Consider the following 26,207-nt stretch of genomic DNA (forward strand, 5'->3'; position numbering starts at 1 on the left):
ACGTTGGCTAGTCCGTCTCACGTGATGATCGGACACGGCCTAGTTGACTCGGATCATGTAATCACTTAGATGACTAGAGGGATGTCTATCTAAGTGGGAGTTCATAAGATGAACTTAATTATTCTGAACATAGTCAAAAGGATTTTGCAAATTATGTCGTAGCTCATGCTATAGTTCTACTGTTTAGATATGTTCCTAGAAAAAAATTAGTTGAAAGTTGATAGTAGCAATTATGCGGACTAGGTCCGTAAACCGAGGATTGTCCTCAATGCTTCTTAGAAGACTTATGTCCTTAATGCACTGCTCAGTGTGCTGAACCTCGAACGTTGTCTGTGGATGTTGCGAACATCTGACATACACATTTTGATAACTACGTGATAGTTCAGTTAAACGGTTTAGAGTTGAGGCACCGAAGACGTTTTTGAAACGTCGTGAAACATATGAGATGTTTTGAGGGCTGAAATTGGAATTTCAGGCTCGTGCCCACGTCAAGAGGTATAAGACCTCCGACGATTTTCTTAGCCTGCAAACTAAGGGAGAAAAGCTCAATTGTTGAGCTTGTGCTCAGATTGTCTGAGTACAACAATCATTTGAATCGAGTGGGAGTTGATCTTCCAGATGATATAGTGATGTTTCTCCGAAGTCATTACCACCAAGCTGCTAGAGCTTCGTGATGAACTATAATATATCAGGGACATATATGATGATCCTTGAGATATTCGCGATGTTTGACACCGCGAAAGTAGAAATCAAGAAGGAGCATCAATTGTTGATGGTTGGTGAAACCACTAGTTTCAAGAAGGGCAAGGGAACAAAGGGATACTTCATGAAACGGCAATTCAGCTGCTGCTCTAGTGAAGAAACCCAAGGTTAAACCCAAACCCGAGACTAAGTGCTTCTGTAATAAGGGGAACAGCCACTGGAGCAGAATTACCCTAGATACTTGGTAGATTAGAAGGCTGGCAAGGTCGATAGAAGTATATTGGATATACATTGTGTTGATGTGTACTTTACTAGTACTCCTAGTGGCACCAGGGTATTAGATACCGGTTCGGTTGCTAAGTGTTAGTAACTCGAAATAAAAGCTACGGAATAAACGGAGACTAGCTAAAGGTGAGTTGATGATATGTGTTGGAAGTGTTTCCAATGTTGATATAATCAAATATCATACGCTCCTTCTACCATCGAGATTGGTGTTTGTGTTGAGCATAGACATGATTGGATTATGTCTATCGCAATACGGTTATTCATTTAAGGAGAATAATGGTTACTCTATTTATTTGAATAATACCTTCAATGGTCTTACACCTAAAATGAATGGTTTATTGAATCTCGATCGTAGTGATACACATGTTCATGCCAAAAGATAGTAATGATAGTACCACCTACTTGTGGCACTGCCACTTAAGTCATATCGGTATAAAACGCATGAAGAAGCTCCATGTTGATGGATCTTTGGGCTCACTCGTTTTTGAAAGGTTTGAGACATGCGAACCATGTCTATTGGTGTATATGCATGAAGAAACTCCATGCAAATGGACCGTTTGGACTCACTTGATTTTGAATCACTTGAGACATGCAAATCATACCACATGGGCAAGATGACTGAAAGCCTCGTTTTTCAGTAAAATGGAACTAGAAAGCAACTTGTTGGAAGTAATACATTTTGATGTGTGCAATCCAATTAGTGCTGAGGCATGTAGTGGATATCGTTATGTTCTTACTTCACAGATGATTTGAGTAGATGTTGAGTATATTTACTTGATGAATCATGAGTCTGAATTATTGAAAGGTTCAAGTAATTTCAGGGTGAAGTTGAAAGATCGTCGTGACAAGAGGATAAAATATCTATGATATGATCATAGAGATGAATATCTGAATTACGAGTTTGGCACAGAATTAAGACATTGTGGAAATTGTTTCACAACTAATACAGCCTGGAACACCATAGTGTGATGGTGTGTCCGAACATCATAACTGCACCCTATTGGATATGATGCATACCATGATGTCTCTTATCAAATTACCACAATAGTTTATGGGTTAGGCATTAGAGACAACCACATTCACTTTAAATAGGGCACCACGTAATTCCGATGAGATGACACCGTATGAACTATGGTTTAGAGAAACCTAAGCTGTCATTTCTTAAAAGTTTGGGGCTGCAACGCTTATGTGGAAAAGTTTCAGGCCGATAAGCTCGAACCCAAAGCAGATAAATACATCTTCATAGGACAACCCAAAAACAGTTGGGTATATCTCCTGTCTCAGATCCGAAAGCAATAAAGGATTGTTTCTAGAATCGGGTCCTTTCTCGAGGAAAAGTTTCTCTCGAAAGAATTGAGTGGGAGGATGGTGGAGACTTGATGAGGTTATTGAACCGTCACTTCAACTAGTGTGTGGCAGGGCACAGGAAGTTGTTCCTGTGGCACCTACACCAATTGAAGTGGAAGCTTATGATAGTGATCATGAAACTTCAGATCAAGTCACTACCAAACCTCGTGGGATGACAAGGATGCGTACTACTTCAGAGTGGTACGTAATCCTGTCTTGGAAGTCATGTTGCTAGACAACAATGAACCTACGAGCTATGGAGAAGCGATGGTGGGCCCGGATTCCGATAAATGGCTCGAGGCCACATAATCCGAGAGAGGATCCATGTATGAAAACAAAGTGTAGACTTTGGAAGAACTCCTTGATGGTCGTAAGGCTGTTGAGTGTAGATGGATTTTAAAAGGAAGACGGACAATGATGGTAAATGTCACCATTAAGAAAGCTCGACTTGTCGTTAAGATGTTTTCCGACAAGTTCAAGGAGTTGACTGTGATGAGACTTTCTCACTCGTAGCGATGCTAAGAGTCTGTTGAAATTATATTAGCAGTCACTCATTATTTATGAAATCTTGCAGATAGGATGTCAAAACATTGTTTCCTCGACGATTTTATTGAGGAAAGGTTGTATGTGATACAACTGGAAGGTTTTGTCAATCCTAAAAGATGCTAATAAGTATGCAAAGCTCCAGCTGTCCTTCTAAGGACTGGAGTAAGCATCTCGGAGTTGGAATGTATGCTTTGATGATGATCAAAGATTTTGGGTTTATACAAAGTTTATGAGAAACTTGTATTTCCAAAGAAGTGAGTGGGAGCACTATAGAATTCTGATAAGTATATGTTTTAACATATTGTTGATCGGAAATGACGTAGAATTTCTGGAAAGCATATAGGGTTATTTGGAAAGTGTTTTCAATGGAAAACCTGGATTAAGCTACTTGAGCATTGAGCATCAAGATCTATAAGGATAGATCAAAACGCTTAATGGTACTTTCAAATGAGCACATACCTTGACATGATCTTGAAGTTGTTCGAGGTGGATCAGTCAAAGAAGGAGTTCTTGCCTGAGTTGTAAGGTATGAAGTTAAGACTTAAAGCTCGACCACGACAGAATAGAGAGAAAGGACGAAGGTCGTCCCCTATGCTTAAGACATAGGCTCTACAGTATGCTATGCTGTGTGCCGCACCTGAAGTGTGCCTTGCCATGAGTCAGTCAAGGGGTACAAGAGTGATCCAAGAACGGATCACAGGACAGTGGTCAAAGTTATCCTTAGTAACTAGTGGACTAAGGAATTTTCTCGATTATGGAGGTGATAAAGAGTTCGTCGTAAAGGGTTACGCCGATGCAAACTTTGACACTAATCCAGATTATTCTAAGTAGTAAACTGGATTCGTATAGTAGAACAGTTATTTGGAATAGCTCCAAATAGAGCGTGGTAACTGCATCTAGGAGATGACATAGAGATTTGTAAAGCACACACGGATCTAAAAGGTTCAGACCCGTTGACTAAAACCTCTCTCACAAGCAACATGATCAAACCCAGAACTCATTGAGTGTTAATCACATAGTGATGTGAACTAGATTATTGACTCTAGTAAACTCTTTGGATGTTGGTTACATGGCGATGTGACCTGTGAGTGTTAATCACATGGCAATGTGAACTAGATTATTAAGTCTAGTGCAAGTGGGAGACTGTTGGAAATATGCCCTAGAGGCAATAATAAATTAGTTATTATTATATTTCCTTGTTCATGATAATCGTTTATTATCCATGCTATAATTGTATTGATAGGAAACTCAGATACATGTGTGGATACATAGACAACACCATGTCCCTAGTAAGCCTCTAGTTGACTAGCTCGTTGATCAATAGATGGTTACGGTTTCCTGACCATGGACATTGGATGTCATTGATAACGAGATCACATCATTAGGGGAATGATGTGATGGACAAGACCCAATCATAAGCCTAGCACAAGATCATGTAGTTCGTATGCTAAAGCTTTTCTAATGTCAAGTATCATTTCCTTAGACCATGAGATTGTGCAACTCCCGGATACCGTAGGAATGCTTTGGGTGTACCAAATGTCACAACGTAACTGGGTGGCTATAAAGGTACACTACGGGTATCTCCGAAAGTGTCTGTTGGGTTGGCACGAATCGAGACTGGGATTTGTCACTCCGTGTGACGGAGAGGTATCTCTGGGCCCACTCGGTAGGACATCATCATAATGTGCACAATGTGATCAAGGAGTTGATCACGGGATGATGTGTTACGGAACGAGTAAAAGAGACTTGCCGGTAACGAGATTGAACAAGGTATCGGGATACCGACGATCGAATCTCGGGCAAGTATCGTACCGCTAGACAAAGGGAATTGTATACGGGATTGATTAAGTCCTTGACATCGTGGTTCATCCGATGAGATAATCGTGGAACATGTGGGAGCCAACATGGGTATCCAGATCCCGCTGTTGGTTATTGACCAGAGAACGTCTCGGTCATGTCTGCATGTCTCCCGAACCCGTAGGGTCTACACACTTAAGGTTCGGTGATGCTAGGGTTATAGAGATATTAGTATGCGGTAACCCGAAAGTTGTTCGGAGTCCCGGATGAGATCCCGGACGTCACGAGGAGTTCCGGAATGGTCCGGAGGTAAAGAATTATATATAGGAAGTGCTATTTCGGCCATCGGGACAAGTTTTGGGGTCATCGGTATTGTACCGGGACCACCGGAAGGGTCCCGGGGGTCCACCGGGTGGGGCCACCTGCCCCGGGGGGGCACATGGGCTGTAGGGGGTGTGCCTTGGCCTATATGGGCCAAGGGCACCAGCCCCAAGAGGCCCATGCGCCAAGAGATGGGAAAAAGGGGAGAGTCCTAAAAGGGGAAGGCACCTCCGAGGTGCCTTGGGGAGGATGGACTCCTCCCCACCCTTGGCCGCACCCTTCCTTGGAGGAAGGGGCAAGGGCTGCGCCTCCCCCTCTCCCTTGGCCCTATATATAGTAGGGAAAAAGGAGGAGCAAACCAATCTAAGGCCTGGCGCCTCCCTCTCCCTCTCGTGACACATCTTCCTCCTCCCGCAGCGCTTAGCGAAGCCCTGTTGGAATCCCGCTACTTCCACCACGCCGTCGTGCTGCTGGATCTCCATCAACCTCTCCCTCCTCCTTGCTGGATCAAGGCATGGGAGACGTCTCCGTTCCGTACGTGTGTTGAACGCGGAGGTGCCGTCCGTTCGGCGCTAGGATCATCGGTGATTTGAATCACGACGAGTACGACTCCATCAACCCCGTTCACTTGAACGCTTCCGCTTAGCGATCTACAAGGGTATGTAGATGCACTCTCCTTCCCCTCGTTGCTGGTTTCTCCATAGATAGATCTTGGTGACACGTAGGAAAATTTTGAATTTCTGCTACGTTCCCCAACACGAACAACATTCGGTAATCACATACAAGTCTTCCTAGTAACCCTAGCGTCATCGAACCTTAAGTGTGTAGACCCTACGGGTTCGGGAACCATGCAGACATGACCGAGACAACTCTCCGGCCAATAACCAACAGCGGGATCTGGATACCCATGTTGGCTCCCACATGTTCCACGATGATCTCATCGGGTGAACCACGATGTCGGGGATTCAATCTATCCCGTATACAATTCCCTTTGTCAATCGGTACGTTACTTGCCCGAGATTCGATCGTCGGTATTTCAATACCTCATTCAATCTCGTTACCAGCAAGTCACTTTTACTCATTCCGTAAACACATCATCCCATGATCAACTCTTTGGTCACAATGAGCTCATGATGATGTCCTACCGAGTGGGCCCAGAGATATCTCTCCGTCACACGGAGTGACAAATCCCAGTCTCGATTCGTGCCAACCCAACAGACACTTTTGGAGATACCCGTAGTGTGCCTTTATAGCCACCCAGTTACGTTGTGACGTTTGGCACACCCAAAGCATTCCTACGGTATCCGGGAGTTGCACAATCTCATGGTCTAAGGAAATGATACTTGACATTAGAAAAGCTTTAGCAGACGAACTACACGATCTTGCGCTATGCTTAGGATTGGGTCTTGTCCATCACATCATTCTCCTAATGATGTGATCCCATTATCAATGACAACCAATGTCCATGGTCAGGAAACCATGACCATCTATTGATCAACGAGCTAGTCAACTAGAGGCTTACTAGGGACATGTTGTGGTCTATGTATTCACACATGTATTACGGTTTTCGGATAATACAATTATAGCATGAACAATAGACGATTATCATGAACAAGGAAATACAATAATAACCATTTTATTATTGCCTCTAGGGCATATTTCCAACACATGGCATATTGAGAATTTTCCTTGGCTTCCAAGTTCGCCATATTCACCCCTTGCGGGTAGTCAGACTCGAGAATGACTGGACGATCAATTGATAGCAAGGATAGCCCTTTCATCATTCCAGCCAGTTCAGCTTGCAAAACATCGGTGCAAGACCATAATGAGCGGCAAGCCGAGAAGGTAATGACACCAGCATGGTCTAGAAGGATCATCTCGGCACCCGCACTTCCATCTCCAGTAGAGAAAGATCTGACATTGAGCTTAACCCATCCAACCAAAAGGGGGCTGATTTCATGTGTTGGGACCAGCAATCTGCACATGTGATATAGGATCCCCAACACCCGCTTCATTTGATCACCATTTTGCCCTTTACAAAGCCGTCGTTTCGATGTTGTCATGCGTCTTGTGGCGCCTGCTTGTCATGTGTGATCTCATTAAGAACGTGCTAGCACGGCCATAATACCTTCAGTAGGCATTGGCGGTCATCGTCCTAAAGGTCAGCGGCCACTTCGAACAACCACTTCAGCCTTGTGTTCCGTGGCTTGGAGACATCTGGTAGAATCCAAACTTGCGCCATAGCTCGCCATAAGTCCACGGCACACGCGCACCTGCAGAAGACATGGTATGTGGTATCAAACTTTCTAGCCAAGAGTAAGAGCAAAATCGCGCACCCCATCCTACTATTTCTACTCTGTCATCACACCTTTTGGACCAAAGAAACTGCCACACAGTTATTTTTGTTGAACTTTATGCCATAGAAATTGGTAGAGAATGGCAAAGGGGCCGAGAAACGGGTGAATCTTATTCTCCCCTTTAGCAAAGAATAGTTTATATTGGCATGGCCCAACAAGCTCAAGTGACGGCGAGGCCATGAAGTGATGATGTAGCTCACTTTGTGTGTCATCGTAAGTGGAGGCAAGATGAGACTTAGAGGTGTGGGAGTGGAGCACAATGCTGACACTTAAGAAGAATCTAGCCTTACGGGCTTAGAGCATCTCCAGCAACCTTTGTATATTGGATCGCCAAAAACTTGTTATAGCAAGAAGAGAGACAAGGTTTACAAAGCCAACATTTTTCTTTTCTTTTTTCGACTTGCTAGCCTTTCTATAATATCAATCTAAAACTAGAATTGCCTCGTGGGCATCTCTTCGAGCACCACCAGCGCGCCGGTGGCCACGGGGCAGGCGAGCTCGCCTCGGGCTCCATGGAGGTTGTCGGGGGAAGGCTCCACACATGCCATAGGCAAATGCATGGGTGTCAGAGGAGCCGTCTTCTTCGCCCTCGGTGCGAAGGAATCACGCGACGGACTCCTCTGCTTGCGACTGGAAGGGGCGGTGGGGGAAAAGATGGACGCGGTGACAGCGGGGCCATTGGAGGCGCCGGGGATGGCAGTAGAGTGGCGGCCACAAACCTTAGCGACGGGACCAACCCTAGGCACCGCTGGGCCATGGGCTTGGTCACGGCCGCGTCGGGAAGTGAAGGAGAAGGGTCGGTGCCAGGAGGGGGGTGGGGGGTGGGAGGTCGCTCGTGGCCTCCATGGCCGCTACGGCGGCGGGAGACTCTCTAGGTAGAGAAAAGCTTCCAAACAGATGATTTTTGTGTTGGCTTTACCATCATATAACAATATTGATTCATAAGCCAAACGCCGAAACAAAGAAACCCTATCTACCCCTCTGTTCCTAAATATGTCTTTTTAAAGATTTCAAATGAACTATCAATACAGATGTATATAGACATATTTTAGAGTGTAAATTCACTCATTTTGCTCCGTATGTAGTCACTTGTTCAAATCTCTAGAAAGACAAATATTTAGGAAAGGAGGGCGTAGAAGTTTTTGTGACTTTTTTGCTAAAGTGAAAAAACTATAAAAGCATAAGTAAAAGCCCAAACAAACGGTGCCTTAGAGCATATCTAGCCGCGCCCCGGGAAGGCCTTCCCAGACGATTTTTTCGCGCCGGCGCCGAAAAAACGGCCCAGTCGCGCCCCTAGGAGCCCGATTTTCGCCGACCTAGGCCGAAAACAGCGTCGGCGGACCCAGGCCAAACACGGCGCGCTGGGGGGCGCCCGGGGGCGCCGGGGCGAGCTGTTTTGGCGCGAAAAAGCCGCGGGCCAGCCGCGTCAGCGACACGGCGCCTCATCTTTCCCCAACGACCTCGGTTCCCACGAGGAATCAATGGCAAGGCTGCCGCCGGTCAGCCTTGCCATTGATTCCTCACGGGCGGCGCGTCACGGGACGGCGCGCCGACGCCTCCCCTCCCTCGCACGCGTACACACGGGCGCGGCGCGGTTATATAGACGGTGGCCTCACTCGCCTGTGCCCACACCAGCCCCGCACCTCGCCGCCGCCCAGCCCCTCCCTCTACCTCTCCCGAGCGCCGCCGCCCAGCCCCTCCCTCTCCCTTTCTACCTCTCCCAAGCCCGTCGCCATGGCAGAGCGTTTCCCCGGAGACGAGGCAGCGGCCAACGGCTTCGTCCGCCGTTCGCTGCGCGAACAGGAGTCCTGGCTCCTGTTCCAGGCGAACATCCCGGCGCCGCCGGACATGTGCGCCGGGCCGACGGGGTGGAGACTCAGCGACGGGGGAATGCCCATTCCCCCGTTGTCCGACGCCGTGGCCAAGCCCAAATACTTCGCAGAGGAGGTCGAGGTCGTACGCGCCTCCCTCACCGACGCCCAGCTCTCCCTCCCCCGGTACGCCGCCGACAACCACGCGGCTTGGGCGGCGTACTTCGAGCATCGCCAGCAGCAGCGATTGGCGTCCACCAACGGCGCGTCGGTGGTCGGCGGCTAGAAGAACAGCGAGGGGCGCCACCTGTGGTGGGGCGTCCTCGGCCGCACACTCGAGGGCGTGCTGACGTACGTCGAGGGCGGCAACGACCCGCCGTTGGCATACCCGGCGAGGGTGGCCGCCCCGGCGCACCACCGACGCGCCGGGCCATGGGCGCCAAGGAGGTTCGGGTCCTGCTCCTCTTCTTCCTCCTCGCGATCTTCCTCGCACTCCTCCGGTACTCCGGCCCTGCTCGGCGTCAAGGCCGAGCCCGCGGCGGAGACGCCGCTCGGCCGGCGCACTCGCAGCGCCGGCATCGCCATCAACGAGGGCGGCCGGCGCGCCTCCTCGTCGGCTCCTCCTCCGCGCTTCGTCAAGCCAAAGACGGAGCCGGGGCTCACGCCGGTGAAGACGGAGCTCGACGACGACGACGCGGCCCTGGAATGGGCGTGCAGGGACTCCATAGTGATGGAGAAGGAGCGCCTGGAGAAGGCGAAGGAGCGCCAGTGCGCCGCCCTGTGCCGCTTCGCGGAGCGCCGACGCGGCCGCGACGAAGGCGGAGTCGTCATCATCTGCGACAGTGACGACGACGACGCCGGTCAGGGGTCCATCAGGGACGGCCGCGTCAAGGAGAAGTCCGACTACGGCGGCGACGATGGCAACTACTCGGCATTCAGCCAGTTTTTTTTAGATTAGTTATCTATTTTGCTATGTAATGAAAATCCACGAATATGGCTCAATTTTTGCGCCGGCTCATTCCAGGCGGCGATTTTAGGCACTCCCAGCAGGGCGAATGTGCGGGCTGCCAAAGGTGATTCGGGCAGAGAATGTTGAGGCAGAATCGCGTTTGGGCGGTGGAGAGCGGCAACAGTAGTTACATACACCACATGCAGAACCAGGTGGAGATGTGGTTATCTTAAAAAAGAAAAACTGGAGATGTGGTTACCTGGGAAGCGGTTTGGGCAGGGCGGGGCAATGCCGGTGGAAAAAAACCTCCGACAATTCTAGAAAATAAAAAGCGCTTTGCAGGAAAAGATACCGATAAATAGGAACTCGCATATGAGCGAGTCTAGAAAGGGTCGAACCAGACTAGTGATGAAATTGTCCATTCTACTACTCAGCTACGCTCACTTCCTTGAGTACCTACGTATATACACAACCAAAGAGCATTTCCATGGCAAGGCAAGCCCTCAAAATATGGGAACTGGGATGCAGAGCGCCGTCAAGGTCCCAGAGCCCAAAAGCCATAACCAACACCCACGCCACGAACAAGCCAAGAGCAGCAAATGGCGCCATCCTTCTTTCCCTTTCGCTGGTCACAGAACCAAGTAGCAGCCGTTCTTCATGTACACCGCGAAGCTGCACCGGAGGCTCTCCAGCATCTCGACGACGGATTCCCGTTTCGACCCGCTGAAGTGCTTGACGGCGTCCTCCAAAGAAACCTGCAACGGTTTGAGAATGCTCAGCACAAGTAAGGTTCTGGACTTCTGGTCAAAGAATCTTCAGAGGGGAATGGGATGGCTTACCCCGTTGCGGCTCGCGGCCAGCTCAAGTATAGCGTCCTCGGTTGCAACATTTGTGGTGGTAGGTTCGGTCCCTTGCTCCTCTATCTTTTGCAGCTTCATTACTGGCTCATCGGCAGAGAGCGGAGTTCCGTCGGTCTGGGATCTCTTTGTCGAAGGGCTTGAATCGCAGGTGCCTGATATGATGACGGGGTTTCCCTGATCACCCTTCTCCAGAGCTTCGCTGCCATGGGAACAGGGTTTTGCCGACTCGGCTGTTTGGGCAGGAGACTCGTCAGTAGGACCGTTGCCAAAAGTCTTCTCTAACGCTCCAAGATCATCAGCTGCGAAGAATATCTTGATCATTTCGTATGTTACCTGCAGTTGCCATGCAGCATTTCACCCAGCAGATTAGTCATTCCCTAATGGTTTGGATGAACATACAATGGGCTCAGAAGTGATTCCTACGTTTGCTGAAGCTATGATCTACTTAATCACACAGAATGGCATAATGAATAATGGAAGAAGAATTACATTTTCTGGAAGCTCTTCTTTTATTGGCTTCAACCTCTCACGTGATCCAACCTTTGCAATGGCAAGACGGATCTGTGAAGCTATCTCAGGGGTCAGTCCTGTCTCCTCAAAAAACCTATTCCAGTTCATCTCACATCCATCCCGAGCAGCATCAAGTATGTATGAAATAACCGTCTGCTCTTTTATCGGCACTGCTCTGCGAAAATGCTAGAATGCACTATCATGTCAAGCTGCGAACTTCAGTTTAAGGTCAGTAGAAAACAAAAACGAAAACTAACTCACTGCAATTTTCTTGAACGAGTATTCCTGTTTCTGCCACAGTTCCCATGAAGTAAATTTGGCATCACCCAAGTTTCTTGGAAGACTGTTGTTTACAGGTTTTGGAACTGACATCATATCCTCTACTCCTGCTGAATCATCCAATGAAAGATTCAACTGTTTTGAGAATTGTGCGATATTTTGGACAAAAGTGCCACTGTAGCGCGAGATGAAGTGCTGGAAACAAAAGGTCAGATGTTATGTGAGCAGATGAGGGAAAAAATATGATCACACTTTCTTGCATAGTCCTTGTTACAGCATAGCATTTGCGAAGTATCATTACTAAGAGATACCTGGTTTACACCATCAATATTGGCCAGTCTGGCTCCAGTAGAAGGCCTAATCTTTGCAAAGTGTCTTAGGGTCTGATCACCACATATAGCATATCTGAAACAATGGGATTGGAGAGATTCAATTCAATGACTGTTCCAATACCTAAGTAGCATAGAGCCCAAAAAATGCCATTTCAGATTCAAAATTTAACTCACGGTGCAGTTCCAATATCCTGAGCAAGTTTCATCCTGACGTTCAAGAGCATTTGGTAGAGTTTCAATTCCTCCTGAAAGAAAAAACAACACCACAAACAAAATCTCAAATCAAATGTACAAAGGAAGAAAACAGCATTGTGTGAAAGAAAAATGCACAACGCCTAAGTCATTAATGAGGAAATCCGATCAGGTCTACCTCAGATATCTTTTCAGATTCTGCGGTGGTTAAAGGATTTAAGCCCCCTTCTTTATTCTGTGAACTACCCTGCTCCTCTTGCCCAATCATCTCTTCAGTCAGCTGCAAAACCAGTGGCGTTCCACCATCGGAGAGAAACTTGACCCCTTTTGGACTAACACTAAAGATGGAGATGCAGAGTTACTATGGTGATTACTTAAAGTCACCACAATGAGAAGTACCAGCGAAAAAGAATTCGGAGCATCACTAGGACAAAACAGACAAAATAAATACTCAACAAAGCACCTGACCAATCTAAATCCATCACTGACAGTCTCCTTTAAGTAACCTGCACAAAATAACAAGAAAAATGAAAAAAAAAGAGCACCGGTAATAATGATGCCAGAAATGCTTTGTACTGGCAGCTGATGAATGGTGTTTGCTCAGTGTATCCAACAACAAAGTAAATATTATACCACTTCAAGTGTAAAATGTCCAGTTGAGATGCTTGTGCATGATAGTAAGCTAATAACCCCATCAGAAATCTGTGGTAATTTACTACTCCCTCCATCCCAAAATAAGTGTCCTGACCTTAGTACAACTTTGTACTAAAGTTAGTGCAAAGTTGAGACACTAATTTTGGGACGGAGGGGGTATTACACATTTAACACTAAGTCAAACATCGCAAAAACTGCATCATCTCCCAAGAAATTTCATGAGTTTACTTTCAGTGAGGCTTAGGGCCAACCAAAACTGTGATACTATATAGGAAGCCCTTCAACCTTATTAAGTTTTCTCGAAAAAGAAGAAAACAAGCACGAGATAAAGTCTGCACATGGAGCAGGTATTTTTTGTGGAATGCCTTGCTTTAGCCAAGAAGTGAATAATTGGTTGAGTATACAGACTTCATAACAGTACCATGTGCCATAAGCAGACTGCCAAGTGCTTTCCACCAGTTTGGCGGATAGTCTTTTCCCATCGCATGCATTGGAAGTTTATCGTAGTTCTTCTCAAGTATCTTTTTAACCTACAAAAATGAGAAAGCACTTGTTATACAACATCTTTCTTTTTAAAAATGCGGAAAATATCCAAGGTTGTTAAGAAAAAAAGTACTGCTGTGTGCAGTGTAGGTGCTGCAAACATGTACAACAATACACACTCCAAAACTGTTCAGCAAAGATATATTTCAAATCCCTTTACTATCAATAATAATGCCGCATATTGCTCCCGACTATCAGCGCATAGACGATCTCCAATCAAGTTAAACTAGCCAATGTATGTGACAAACTAAGGAACATAGCAAACATCAATGATAGAAAAACTTACTCGTGATCCACGGAGAACATCAACTGGCATATTAAGGCCCCAGCGTCCCCCACACGACTTGACACAGGACAGCAATAAGAAAGATTCTTTTGACAAATCCCTCTCATTTTTTGTCCCTGTGCAATTATCACAGTTACCTGAAGATTAAGGGCATGTTGTAAATCAATGTCACGGTTGAGACAAGACTTGATGTAGCATGTGCCGATATAGCAAAGAATATGCGGGTATTGGTACAACAATACAACATTTTCCTTACACAAAGTACAGGGATACTGCGAGTATATATGTATTTACAAGAAGAAAAATAAAACATGCATAGCAGCTGACAGACAGTGCTTTGTGTGGAAGGAGCTTTCTAGGTTTTGCAGTGACTTGGGCCTGTGATGGGTTCTACTCCCTCCGTCCCATAATATAAGACGTTTTTTTACTCTAGCGTAGTGTCAAAAAACGTCTTACATTATGGGACGGAGGGAGTAGTTGAAGATGTTTGGCTTTGGGAATACCGAATACATAAGGATACTGTGTCCGGTGGTTTGTAACCTTCATAAAATAGAACTCCCTCAGCCTCTCCATTTCCAAATTAATTGATGTGCTGGTTTTGTACCAAGTCAAACTTCTCTATATTTTACAAAGTCCATAGAAAAATGTGCTAATATCTATAACATAAAAAATATATTTTATGATGAATCTAATCACAATAATTTGGTGTTGTAGATGTTGATGTATTTTTCTATACTAGTGTGATATAAACATACCACAGTCGGTGTAACGCTCTTCACCAAAGTACTGCAGCAGGGATTTTCTGCGACACGTAGCAAGGAGGCAATATTTCTGTGCTGCCATGAAGGAATCCATGATGGCATTCCTTTGAGTTGCCTGTAGATGAGTAAGAACTATACACCATGAGATAATGAAACAGGTAAGCAGTACAAGGGAATCAAACTGCAGCCGTGTATGTTTATCACTGAAGTGTGACATGAAGTCCTGATTGTGTGCCCAATATTTACATACATTTGTTGCTTCAGAACAATAGAAGTCAGCTTTTGCAAAATCACTTCTTTGGTAATATAGCCAGCACACTGAAGGCAGTCCATCTCTTCCACAACGCCCACTTTCCTGGTAGTACGATTCTAGGCTCTTAGGACATCCATAGTGTATTACACATCTAACATCTGGCTTATCAATTCCCATTCCAAATGCAATAGTTGCCACCATCACAAGTACTTCATCTCTAACAAATGATCTGCAAAGGGGGACCATAATTTATCATCAAAATCACTACGTTGTGAAGCCAACATTTGTAAAAGGCTGTATGAGAACTCACTACACTTAATGCCTCATATCTGTTATATTTTCTCGTTTGATTACTTGCAAGATCTAAAGCGTTAGTAACAGAACATTATCTTGGCAGTGTTTTGTAGTGTCAGATCAGATAATAACCCTCATGAGTTGTAAATCATAAGAGGTATAAAATGGCTTGATCCAGTATATTTACTGGCAAATCATTCTTTAGATGAAGTGTTTAAAATGAACTCAGAATGGTACTCTGAGCATTCATCAATTCAATCTGCTTAAGGAATTTGGTTTGTCCAAAACAAATTGAGAAGGAAAGAAGAGACGATGAACAGCCAAACAAAAAAGTTGGCATGTGCATAGATGGCAGACCTATGGGATTCCTCTCTAGCTTTGCTACCCATTTTACCATGGTAAATGTTAGCTTTGATTCCAGCAGTGATCATTGCTTCATGTACCTGACAGAGAAAAGTCGCATTTAGCACATTAACTAGCTAAATACATGTGTGTTGCTACAGAATTTAAATGCTTGTGCATTTCTATAGAAGCATTTTCTATTGCATGAGTTGTTTAAACACTTATATAATTAGTCCCTAACTTTGTGCAAATGAAAAAATATCTCGAAATATACATCAATCAAATCAACTAATCAAAAGATCATGATATCTGTCTACTACATAGAATGTAAGATAATTGCAGTAATTAATCTTTTTACCAACTTAATAGGAATTTGTGAGGGTCGATGGACCGACACCAATCCAGATCATTATAAGTATAAAGATAAAGATAAATCAATCCTAGCGTAATCTAATAGGCACAAGGTATATGTTAAAAGCAGCTTCTACGATCAAAACTGGAGCCCAGAAATTCCCATATTACTCCAAGAAAAATGTATATAAACCTATAATTGTGTATCTACATTACATACAGTACAGATCTAAATGTGTGTACCCAACAAAAGTTTGACTACTCTCCAAAATCTGTTACATCAGTCAGAAGAAGAAAATGCCTGATACTATCAATCATCAACAGAGAAGTATCCCATACTTATTTCAAGCTTATTATTTTTCTCCAAAAAAGTCTTACTGAGTCAGCATGAACTTAATATTTTCCTAAAGAATTTAAAGACCACACAGCTCCCACTTACAAGCAGCCATAACCGTGCTTGTGTACCAGTTGCCTCAAAATATAGAAGAATGAAAATGTACAACGCTGGAAAATACAAACCTGTTCAGTATCCCGGATGGTGGTACAGTAAATGATTGTTGAGCCACCAACAGTGCAGTTCTTTGAGACATCTTTCACAAGTTCACTGATAAAGGACATAGATCGGTTGTATGATTTCACACCGTAGAAAAGGTTAGGACGATCAAATGATCCGATTGCAACGTGAGGATTGCTCAGGTTCAAGGAATTGGCAATATCTCCACGGACCCTAGAAAATCAAATTGGAAGTTACCACAAATTTGGTACAGGTAGAAAAGGGATATAGACACTCTGGAAAATAAATAAAACAAGTAAGCAATCATCATAGTGAGCAAAAATATTTATGGTAATAATATGCAAGTAGCTACAACAAGCAGAGGAAAGGCATTACCATTGGATATCAACAAAAGCAGGATAAACAGGTAAAAACAACTGATAGTGAAACATCCATACCTTTCTGTGGCTGTCGCAGTTAGAGCAACGAAGGGAACACCCAAAAGGTGCTCACGCAATAAATGCAGCTGCTTGTACTCCGGCCTGCATACAACGGAGAGAATTACAAACAGTAATAAGAGAGAGAACTGCAATGAAGAAAAGAAGCTATAAGTAATAAGTACTCCCTCCGTCCCAAAATATAAGAACATTTTTGACACTATGATTGACACTATGATTGTGTCAAAAACGTTCTTATATTTTGGGACAGAGGGAGTAATAGACTGACTGGTCGCTAAGTTTGATTGCAGAATTTAAGGTTGAGAGAAACCGAGCGAGAATTGATGGGTGATATGAACTGACTGCTTACATTTGACATCAGCACACACAGACTTTTTGAAATACATGCATAAGACATATCAAAAATTTAAATGAAAGTAAATTATCAGCCCTTTTGCTGAAGAAATAATTCACACAATAGAAGAACAAATGACCTGAAATCATGACCCCATTCCGATATGCAATGCGCTTCATCAATGGCGAACAAGCAGATTCCGGAAGCTTGCAAGTTACTCCAGAACCTGGATAGAAGATTGAAAACTGTAAATCAACAGACCCACCGCCATATTATTAAATTCTACAAGGGACCAAAGAAGACACATGAGCAGTAATTTGCAGCTTCGTAAGTGTGTGCCTTCCATCTCAGCCAAATAATTGATAATTATAGTTTTGTAAGTGCTGCAAACTATAAGTCAATAACGACCATAATCTGTTTTTATATCACAGGATTTTCACCTTGAAGGAAGTGCAATAGCTTTCTCAGGGGTCATGTAGAGAACATCATACATGCCTTTTTCAGCCTCACTGCTAACAGAGCTATTCATTTGGGTGCTGCCAAGATACTCAGATCTCACACCATGTTGTTTTAAACTCATGACCTGTTTGAAGTAAATGAGACCCACAATAAAAGCTTTCATGTCAAAGCAAACCCAGAATGAGGAAAGCACCAAAAATGTTATACTGTATCTAGCAATCATACCTGATCTTGCATCAGTGACAGAAGAGGGCTGACAACAACAGCTGTCTTCTTTGCAACCAGTGGAGGGATTTGATAGCTGCCATGAAAAGAATTGCCGTGAGAAAATTAAGTTTCCGACATACAAGGGGAAGTAATAACATCAAAATTTTAAACAGATGCATATTTCTTTTACTTCCGATGGCCTGCAAATGTTTAACACATTTTCAGGTCCTTAACTAAAAAAATCAGAAACTTCAATAATTTTTCTTTTGACACGATGACAAACACACTGCCCAGTTTCAAGAAAGAACCACCCTCACCCATTTAAAAAAAAGGTCAATAAACGATTGTGCGAATAGAACATCCACTATATATATATATCTGTGTAAACAAACAAAATTCTTCCCCAGCAGTTCCTGCTGGGTACATACAATCGACAAGCTAGCAGTCGCCATAACAGAGATGAGATGCTTATACATGACCACCCGTTTATCAATGTTATAAAAATGTCACCAAAATGTGAAACGATGGCACATACTTCGCAATCTCTGACCATCAACCAACTCCACTGGCACAAAATATAACTTATAATCATGCTCGGCAAAGCTCTCTTAGCCTCACACTGATCCGATGACAAGTTGGAATACTAGATGAGTTTGGATACTCCGTTGACGATGATTTAACCACTTTATAGCTTACAGAATCCCAGCATTTATCACCAAAATGACTACATTTTCTCCCAAAAACAGTAATGCAGATCAGACTCTCCAAAACAATTTTTAGCAATCCAACCAGCGGAATCGCTGGAGCGCAAAGCAGAGCACTGCCAAGGGATACAGCACAACTAATATATCCACCAAATGCAGCGCCCAAACCTAGATTCAGCCACTGCAGTGCTCAACCTGCAGATCCACCCACTTCCACACACACACTAAACAAAAAAAGGAACAGCGCCTAGCGCCATCCTCCACAACCGCAACCAAGCAAAATGGAGCGCGCGAGCAGGCGTGGGGTTTGTTCACTTACCACATGGACTTGCCGCTGCCGGTGGCCATGACGACCAGGCAGTCCCGCCCTTGCAAGATCGTATCCACGATCTCCCGTTGGTACGGCCGGAACCCCGTGTACCCGAAGTACCTCTGCGGCCAGAAAACAGACGCAGATTAGAATGGCGCGCCTCGGGGCCTAGGGTTTAGGCGCCGGCTAGGGTTTAGGGGGGAGCGGGCGGGGAGGATACCTTCAGGGCCGCCTCCATTGCGGTGCCGGGGCGTCGGGCTCCGCGGGGGGAGATTGAGCCGGACGGCTGCGGTAGGGTTGGATTGGGGAAGGAAGGGAGGGGGGCGAGGGGATTGGAATGGAACGGACGGGTGGTGGTGGGCGGCGAGGTGGGGGGTTTGGGGAAGGGGTTTTGGTTTGCGGCGCTCTTTTATCTGCGTTCCCGCCAATTAGCTTTTTTTTTTCTCTCGTGGACTTTTAGCGGGCCTGGTTTGGCTCGTCTTTTGGGCCGGCAGGGTCTCGGCGAAAGTATGCGTGGTCATGTAGCACATGGAGTTTGCCTAAAAAAAATTTGTAGCACATGGAGTAACCCTAAAAGAAAGGTAGCAAATGGAGTTGGGCGCCCCTATGTCTCACTTATTGCGAGGCTTTTTTTTACACACAAACAACGCGGTTTATTCCGTCGTATGAAAGTTTACAGGGATACAAAAGTTTTCAAGGGGAGAGTAAACCAGATATGTCGTCCCACATCTAGCAAGGACGCCATCCAGGCAAGTCTATGTGCCTCTCCATTGCTATTGCGTCGTTCAAACTTGAAAGTGCATGACGCAAACGAAGCACTTTGCTTCTTCATCTCTTGGATTATCATGCAATGTCCACCCATATTCTTTGCATCTTTGAATTCCCGAACGGCTCCCGGGCAGTCCGATGAAATTTGCATCCTCGCGTGAAGGGGAACCCCAGATGGGCCTACCCAGGCGCATGCCAGGCCGAAGCCTCTTTTTTTTCCTGTTTTTTAACATTTTCGGTTTTCTTTTTTGCTTTCTTTTACCATTTTATACTTTAAAATATTAAAATTTACATACTTTAAAATGTTAGCCAAGCATTTAAAAAAATGTTAAATGTGTATAGAGAAAATGTTTATCAAATATACGAATAATGTACCCCCAAAATACAATGTTTATGAAAAACTTTGACCATGTATTTTAAAAATGTTACTTGAGCATTCAAAAAATGTTGAATAATTATTAGAAATTTTTTAATCAAGTATTTGAAAGATGTTAAATGTGTATATAAAAATGTTGACCATGTATTTAAAATGATGACAAATTTATTAATTTTTATAAAAAAATTGATCAAGCATTTGAAAATAAAATTTGAATACATATTTGAAAATGGTAATCAAACATTTGAAAAATGTTAAATGTCTATATAAAAATGTTGACCATGTATACACTGCGGGCGTTTTTTGCCGCAACCTGCAAATTCGGTCCCTCAAACGCCCGCGGACGCGAATGGACGAGTCCGCAGACACTGGTCGATCACCTCTCAAATTTTCACTTTTCACAGTCTCATTTTTACCCTATACATTCGGTCACATGCATGTGATTGGTGGAGATAAAGTGAGAGAAAGAAAAGAAAGAATAAACAAAGAGAAAGGGTGGGCCAAAACCTATGTGGCGGATGCAGGCGCCCGGGCGCACCTCATACTCGTCCCATGTATGAGGGCAACATGAGGAGTGTCGGACAGTCCGGGCATTTAAGGAGGCTATGAGGGGTCCAGTTGGGTCAACTTTTTTCTTCTCTCTCCTATCCGGTCAGTGGGCCCTGGGTCTGCTCGGTTAATATAAGGAGTCTGGCTATAGATGCTCTAACGCTATCAAATTTTTACCACACCCTACATAGGTCAAGTAAATACACCATGCCAGGTTTCACCCGTTCTGGAGCTCGTTCTCGAGACCCATAAGGGTACAAAGGTATATTTTTTGCCTATGTCGTTCATGTAGGGATTGATGTGTGTGCAATGTTAATCTATCATATATATGCATGTATGTTGATTGTATATATGCAACCTGTTTTAACCGTGAAAGTGATACTTGTTTGATATACAATATGCAATGTCAGTCTATGCTAATGACGCTAGAATAGTGATGGTTTCATGGTTTTCACTCGCTTGGGGAGGCTACTTGACATTTTGAATGCAAATTTCAAGCCCGGCAAGGTTGATGGTTGAGTACTCAATGTTACAACGTAAAGTGGGGCATCACGTCTGGCACACGTTTTTGTCTCCGTCGCGCTGAGCTTTCGGGTTTTAGGCTTGAGAAAAGGGACATTTCCGGGCTTTGGGTTAGCCTCAAGCCTGTAGTTTGCGGTTCGGGCTTTTGTATCTGATTAGAGCTTCTGGCCCAACTTAGACACGTGGCACTCCCTTACTGACGCTGCACGATAATCCCTGATGGGAGCCCAACAATTAAGACAAATTAATTCCGTGGATTTGTAAAGTTATCTAATTGGCTGCAAGTATGCTTTGAATTCTGTTTTATTGTGAGCAATTTATTTTATGATTTCATGCATCTAAAACTTTGTTTTATTTATCAAATATATATCACATAAAAGATACGTGTAGATAACGATCAAGTACAGATTGCAAAAATTCATCACGCATTCACATTGCTTCCTTGGTTCTTGGTACCAGAGAAATTCTATAAAGGCCGTTCTTGGTGTTCTACATAGCCACAAAGATTTCACATTTCACATAGAGAAAGACACAGGAAAGAAAAATGAAGAGCATGGCCACCACCATATATGTCCTTGCCTTGTCACTAACCACCACCACCTTGCTCTTCACCGGCAGCAGTGCATGCCAGCGTGATCCGTTAATGATCATCGCAGCCGCATGCCACCAGGTGAGCACAAGGCAATCCTTGTTGGAGCTCTGCATGTTGCATTTGAGAATAGTGAGGTCACCAAGTATGCCAATATTGCTGCAGGCACTACTGAAAGGATCGATATAGTTGACTAGAGGGTGGAGGGTGAATAGGCAACTAACAATTTTTAGCTTTTCTTTACCAAATTAAACTTTGCATCAAAGTAGGTTGTCTAGATGTGCAACTATGTGAGCAACATATATGATGCAACAACAACAAGCACACAAGTAAGCAAGAGAAGTAACACTAATAAGCTTGCACAAGTAAAGGTACGAGATAACCAAGAGTGGAGCCGGTGAAGACGAGAATGTGTTACCGAAGTTCCTTCCTTTTGAAGGGAAGTACGTCTCCGTTGGAGCGGTGTGGAGGCACAATGCTCCCCAAAAAGCCACTAGGGCCACTGTATTCTCCTCACGCCCTCACACAATGCGAGATGCCGTGATTCCACTATTGGTGCCCTTGGAGGCGGCGACCGGACCTTTACAAACAAGGTTGGGGCAATCCCCACAACTTAATCGGAGGCTCCCAACAACACCACGAAGCTTCACCACAATGGACTATGGCTCCGTGGTGGCCTCAACAGTCTAGGGTGCTCAAACACCCAGGAGTAACAAGATCCGCTAGGGATTGATGGGGGAATCAACTTTCTCTTGGTGGAAGTGTAGATCGGGGCCTTCTCAACCAATCCCGAGCAAATCAACAAGTTTGATTGGCTAGGGAGAGAGATCGGGCGAAAATGGAGCTTAGAGCATTAATGAAGCTTTTGGGGGAAGAGGTAAGTCAACGAAGAAGAAGAGGACCCCTTTTATAGAAGGGGATCCCATCCAACCGTTACCCCCAAAACAACACCGCACAGGGCGGTACTACCGCAGGTGGCAGCGGTACTATCGCTAGACCCAGCGGTACTATCGCTCCCCCTTGCGGTACTACCGCCCAGCCTGGGAGGGCTAGAAGAGAGAGAGCAGGAAATGTGCCCAGCGCGGTACTGCCGCGGTGGTAGGGCGGTACTACCGCTCTCGAGCGGTACTACCGCTTCTACAACCGCTGCAAAGCGCTGCTCAACCTGACACGAGAGGCGACCCCCTCGAGTCGACGCGGTAGTAGCCCGGTACCGCAGCGGTACTGCGGCTGAGAACCATAAGCGGTACTACTGCTGGGTACCGCGGTACTACCGCTTGGACACAAATCATCACAACTGCAAGGGGAACGAGCTCTCTAGTTGAAGCGAAAAAGCTCAGAGGGTGAGAGAGGGATGTGTACGTGTTGATTCCACCCAAGCCTTACCAAAGCAGACCCCCTCTTGATAGAACGGTGACTCTTACGAAACTAGTCCACCAAACAAGAAACGAATGAGCTACACTGTCTTGAAAAACACTACGAGGGGAAAGAAATCGTCTCGTGCCAAAGGATGAATCTTTAAAAGGCTCAAAGCACATGGTTAGTCCGCAAACATGTTGTCATCAATCACCAAAACTACATCGAGAGAGATATGCCTTAACAATCTCCCCCTTTTTGGTGGATTGATGACAACCAGGGATTTGCACAGGGAAAAGACATGAAAGTAAAGATACTTAGAACTACAAAATATAGACGGGCTCCCCCTGAATGTGTGCACCTAGTTAGTAGTGCCTTTGGAATGCAAGACACACACATTAGGATCAACACTCCCCCTATATTTTATAGTCCAACAATCTAAGCACAGGTTACAAGAGAGCAGGGTATATAACAGGATAAGCATGCAACTCATAAGATACCAAAGTACTAGATAGACATAGATAATGATAAGATAAAGATAAGGTAGCATATGTCTCACACCATAAGTTTGGAACTTAGGTCTCACTGGCACAAAACCAAACAAAGCAAACGGCGAGAAAACACAACGACACCACAAACCACAAAGACACACTCGCAACAACAACAACACAAATCCCTAAACTCTCTCCCCCTTTGGCAACGAGACACCAAAAGGGCAAAGAGCGTTGCTACGGCTCCAGGTGATAGCAAGTTGAGGATCTCGAACATCACATCCCAGCGGGATCGTCTGCACCGCCATCATTGGTCAAAAACTGCTCTGTGTCTGAATCGGTCCACTGGTAATGCTGCTGAACCCACTCCTCCTCATCAGTGATCCTCTCCTGAGATCTGCTGTTAACAGTGGCACCCAACTGGCGCATGAGCTCCTTGTGACGTTTGGGGGCCTTCTTCTCAGAGACATGAGACATGTATTGGCCATGAGACTCCATGCAGAAAAGTTTCTTCATCTTGCGCTTAATCCTCTTAGCCCATGAGGGCTCCACACCGGAGGGCTCATAGTCCTCATCCTTGTCGGCCTCAGCCTCGTCCTCGGTCTCCATGTCAGCCTCAGAAGGTGGATCACTAGATCGAGGGGCCTGGGTGCCCCAGTTCTTCTTCTTCCTCAAACGCTTGATATCATGAGAAATCAACTCTCTAGTTTTCAGCGCAGTCCTGGGATAATGATGTGCCCAGGCCTTCTCAATGAGCAGCATGATGAAAGGACCATAGATCGGGCACTTGCGCTCAGAAATGGCAGAAAGAAGTTCAGACCACATAACATGAGAAATGTCCAGGGACTCTCCAGTGTTTGCTTCCTTCTCACGCTGGCAGAAGAAAAGCATGTCCACAAGATAGGAGTGGACCATATCCAGATTCCCAATGCGAGGGAAAAGAGTCTCTCGGAAGACACGGTGAAGGATGTCCAGATAGGTAGACAGCTCATAGGTTACCTTCTTTGTCTTGGGGTTAACCTTCTTAGAACAGTAGGGCCAAAGGGCTTGCTTGTGAGTGGAGGTGACATTGCGGTGAGGACGGAAGCCGACTGGATTCTCAAGCCCGTGATCTTCCACCCCAAGTAACTCCATGAAGGCCTTCCACGTGATAGTGAGCAACTTGCCATTTGTCATCCAAGTCAGAGTCCTTTCTGCATTAGTTCCAAGATGGACAGTGGCATAGAATTGGCATATCTTATCGGCATCAAAGTCCTTGTTGAACTGCATGATTCTGAGAATGTTCAACTGAGTGCACATCTGAAGGGCTTCGCCAAAGTACTCAGGGTCCTTTTCCATAGGATCGGTGTCGATGGAACGAACATCAACAAAGTGATTCTTCTTAGCCTTGATCACATCAAAGAAGATGGCGAACTGAAAGCGGCTCCAGAACGGGCGGTTGACCAAAGTGGGATCTTGGTCTTCCTCATAAGGGTTGCGGCGACGCTTTGCCCAAAATTCCTTGGCAGTCATCTCAGACATAGTATTTCCCTTTGGCTTGCTTGCCGATCTCTTCGTGAGCTGAGGCGGCGGTGGAGCACTTGAGGTAGCACCCGCTGGCGGCGGTGGAGCACTAGTGGAACCACCTGCTGACTCAGATGTGCGGTAGCGCTTTGACATTGCACGACCAGGGTTGACACGGTGGACCTGCTGCTCAGGATGATCATCACCTGGAACCAAACACACGAGCAGAAGAAACAACATGAAAGAAAGAGCATAAGCCACCAAACAAAGCAACAAGGATCAAAACGTGGTAGGAAATGATGGAACTGGGCATGTAGTGGTAGTACCGTGACCCAACAGCGACAGTACCGCTTGCGCGGTAGTACCGCTCAAGGAGGGCGGTAGTACCGCTCAAGACGAGGAACGACGGTTCCCTTACTGCCGTGGACAGATCCGGCACTACCGGAGATGCCAAATTCAAAAATAAGCCTACTGGCACAAAACGGTAAAACAATGCCTATTGCCCCTAAAAACTAGATCCAAGATCTAGGCAAAGAGAGAACGGGATCGGGGGCAATACTGGCATCCATGGCTAGAGGACATGGTGGGGATCGACTCCACCGGAGGAAATGGAGAGGGACGGCATAAAACGGCGGCCGGCCGAGGCCTTCCTGCGGCAAGGCGTCGCTGGAGCGACGAAGAAGATGAGCGAGTGGGGGCGAATGGGTATGGGGGAGAAAACAACTCCCCCTGCCCCGACATAACCCCCACTGCCTGCCCCGCAGCGGTAGTACCGCTGGGGTGGGCGGTAGTACCGCTTGACGCTTGTCAGCGGTAGTACCGTGCACGCCATGATAGTACCGCTCTACCGCAAAGAGGACTGGCCAAAAGGCTTAGCTCAAGAAAAAGAAATCGAAACGAAAGCAAGAACCAACACACACACAAAACCGACAAAGACAAACCTCTCCAAGAGAGGGCGGTGGCCGAGGACACCTATGTTTGAGTTCAGAGGTATGGCGCCGCGAAGATTTTAACCTTGGGCCCATGACCAAGACTCATCTTTGAAGCACAAGTACCATCAAAAATGGCTAATGTGAAAGTTTGATTAGTTTATGCATTATGGGGGGAGGGAAAGTTCATTGAGAGAACAACACTCCCCCTGTGTCCATGCCTACACCTAAACTAGACAACAAGTTGAATGTGATGGGGTCTGCAAGGGTTCAAGTCACATTGCTTGAATCAATGATATTTAGCTCATGCCTTAACTCGCGAAATCTTGCCTCATCCAAAGGCTTCGTGAAAATATCTGCAAGGTTATCAAGAGTGTTGACATAGTT

The 26,207-nt window shown here is 45.5% G+C and overlaps 1 protein-coding gene across 1 annotated transcript; it reads right to left on the reverse strand.

The window, feature by feature from the left end:
• Nucleotides 1–10,425: 10,425 nt before the first annotated feature.
• LOC125535631 (uncharacterized) lies at nucleotides 10,426–19,101 on the reverse strand. Its single transcript, XM_048698692.2, has 20 exons — nucleotides 18,958–19,101; nucleotides 18,747–18,859; nucleotides 17,742–17,817; nucleotides 17,498–17,640; nucleotides 17,197–17,283; nucleotides 16,724–16,807; nucleotides 16,292–16,499; nucleotides 15,437–15,522; nucleotides 14,783–15,014; nucleotides 14,527–14,647; nucleotides 13,772–13,908; nucleotides 13,364–13,472; nucleotides 12,752–12,794; nucleotides 12,467–12,626; nucleotides 12,271–12,341; nucleotides 12,076–12,169; nucleotides 11,747–11,959; nucleotides 11,465–11,671; nucleotides 10,955–11,308; nucleotides 10,426–10,870 (listed from the first exon to the last, which is right to left on the reverse strand). Exons 1-20 carry the CDS (start codon nucleotides 18,973–18,975, stop codon nucleotides 10,745–10,747), a joined length of 2,682 nt encoding a protein of 893 aa, XP_048554649.1. The 5' UTR covers nucleotides 18,976–19,101; the 3' UTR covers nucleotides 10,426–10,744.
• Between the last annotated feature and the right edge of the window lie 7,106 nt (nucleotides 19,102–26,207).

The sequence above is a fragment of the Triticum urartu genome, chromosome 2A, assembly GCF_056163025.1.
Source record: "Triticum urartu cultivar PI428250 chromosome 2A, HENAU_Tu73, whole genome shotgun sequence".
Taxonomy (NCBI): Eukaryota; Viridiplantae; Streptophyta; class Magnoliopsida; order Poales; family Poaceae; genus Triticum; species Triticum urartu.

What these genes read in the sequence shown, in the direction of transcription:
- LOC125535631 (XM_048698692.2), bottom strand. An exon ending in GGCAGCGGCAAGTCCATGTG is followed by an intron (nt 17,818 to 18,746) that starts GTAAGTGAACAA and finishes TTTTCATGGCAG; the next exon opens with CTATCAAATCCCTCCACTGG. An exon ending in GAATGGGGTCATGATTTCAG is followed by an intron (nt 16,808 to 17,196) that starts GTCATTTGTTCT and finishes CGTTGTATGCAG; the next exon opens with GCCGGAGTACAAGCAGCTGC.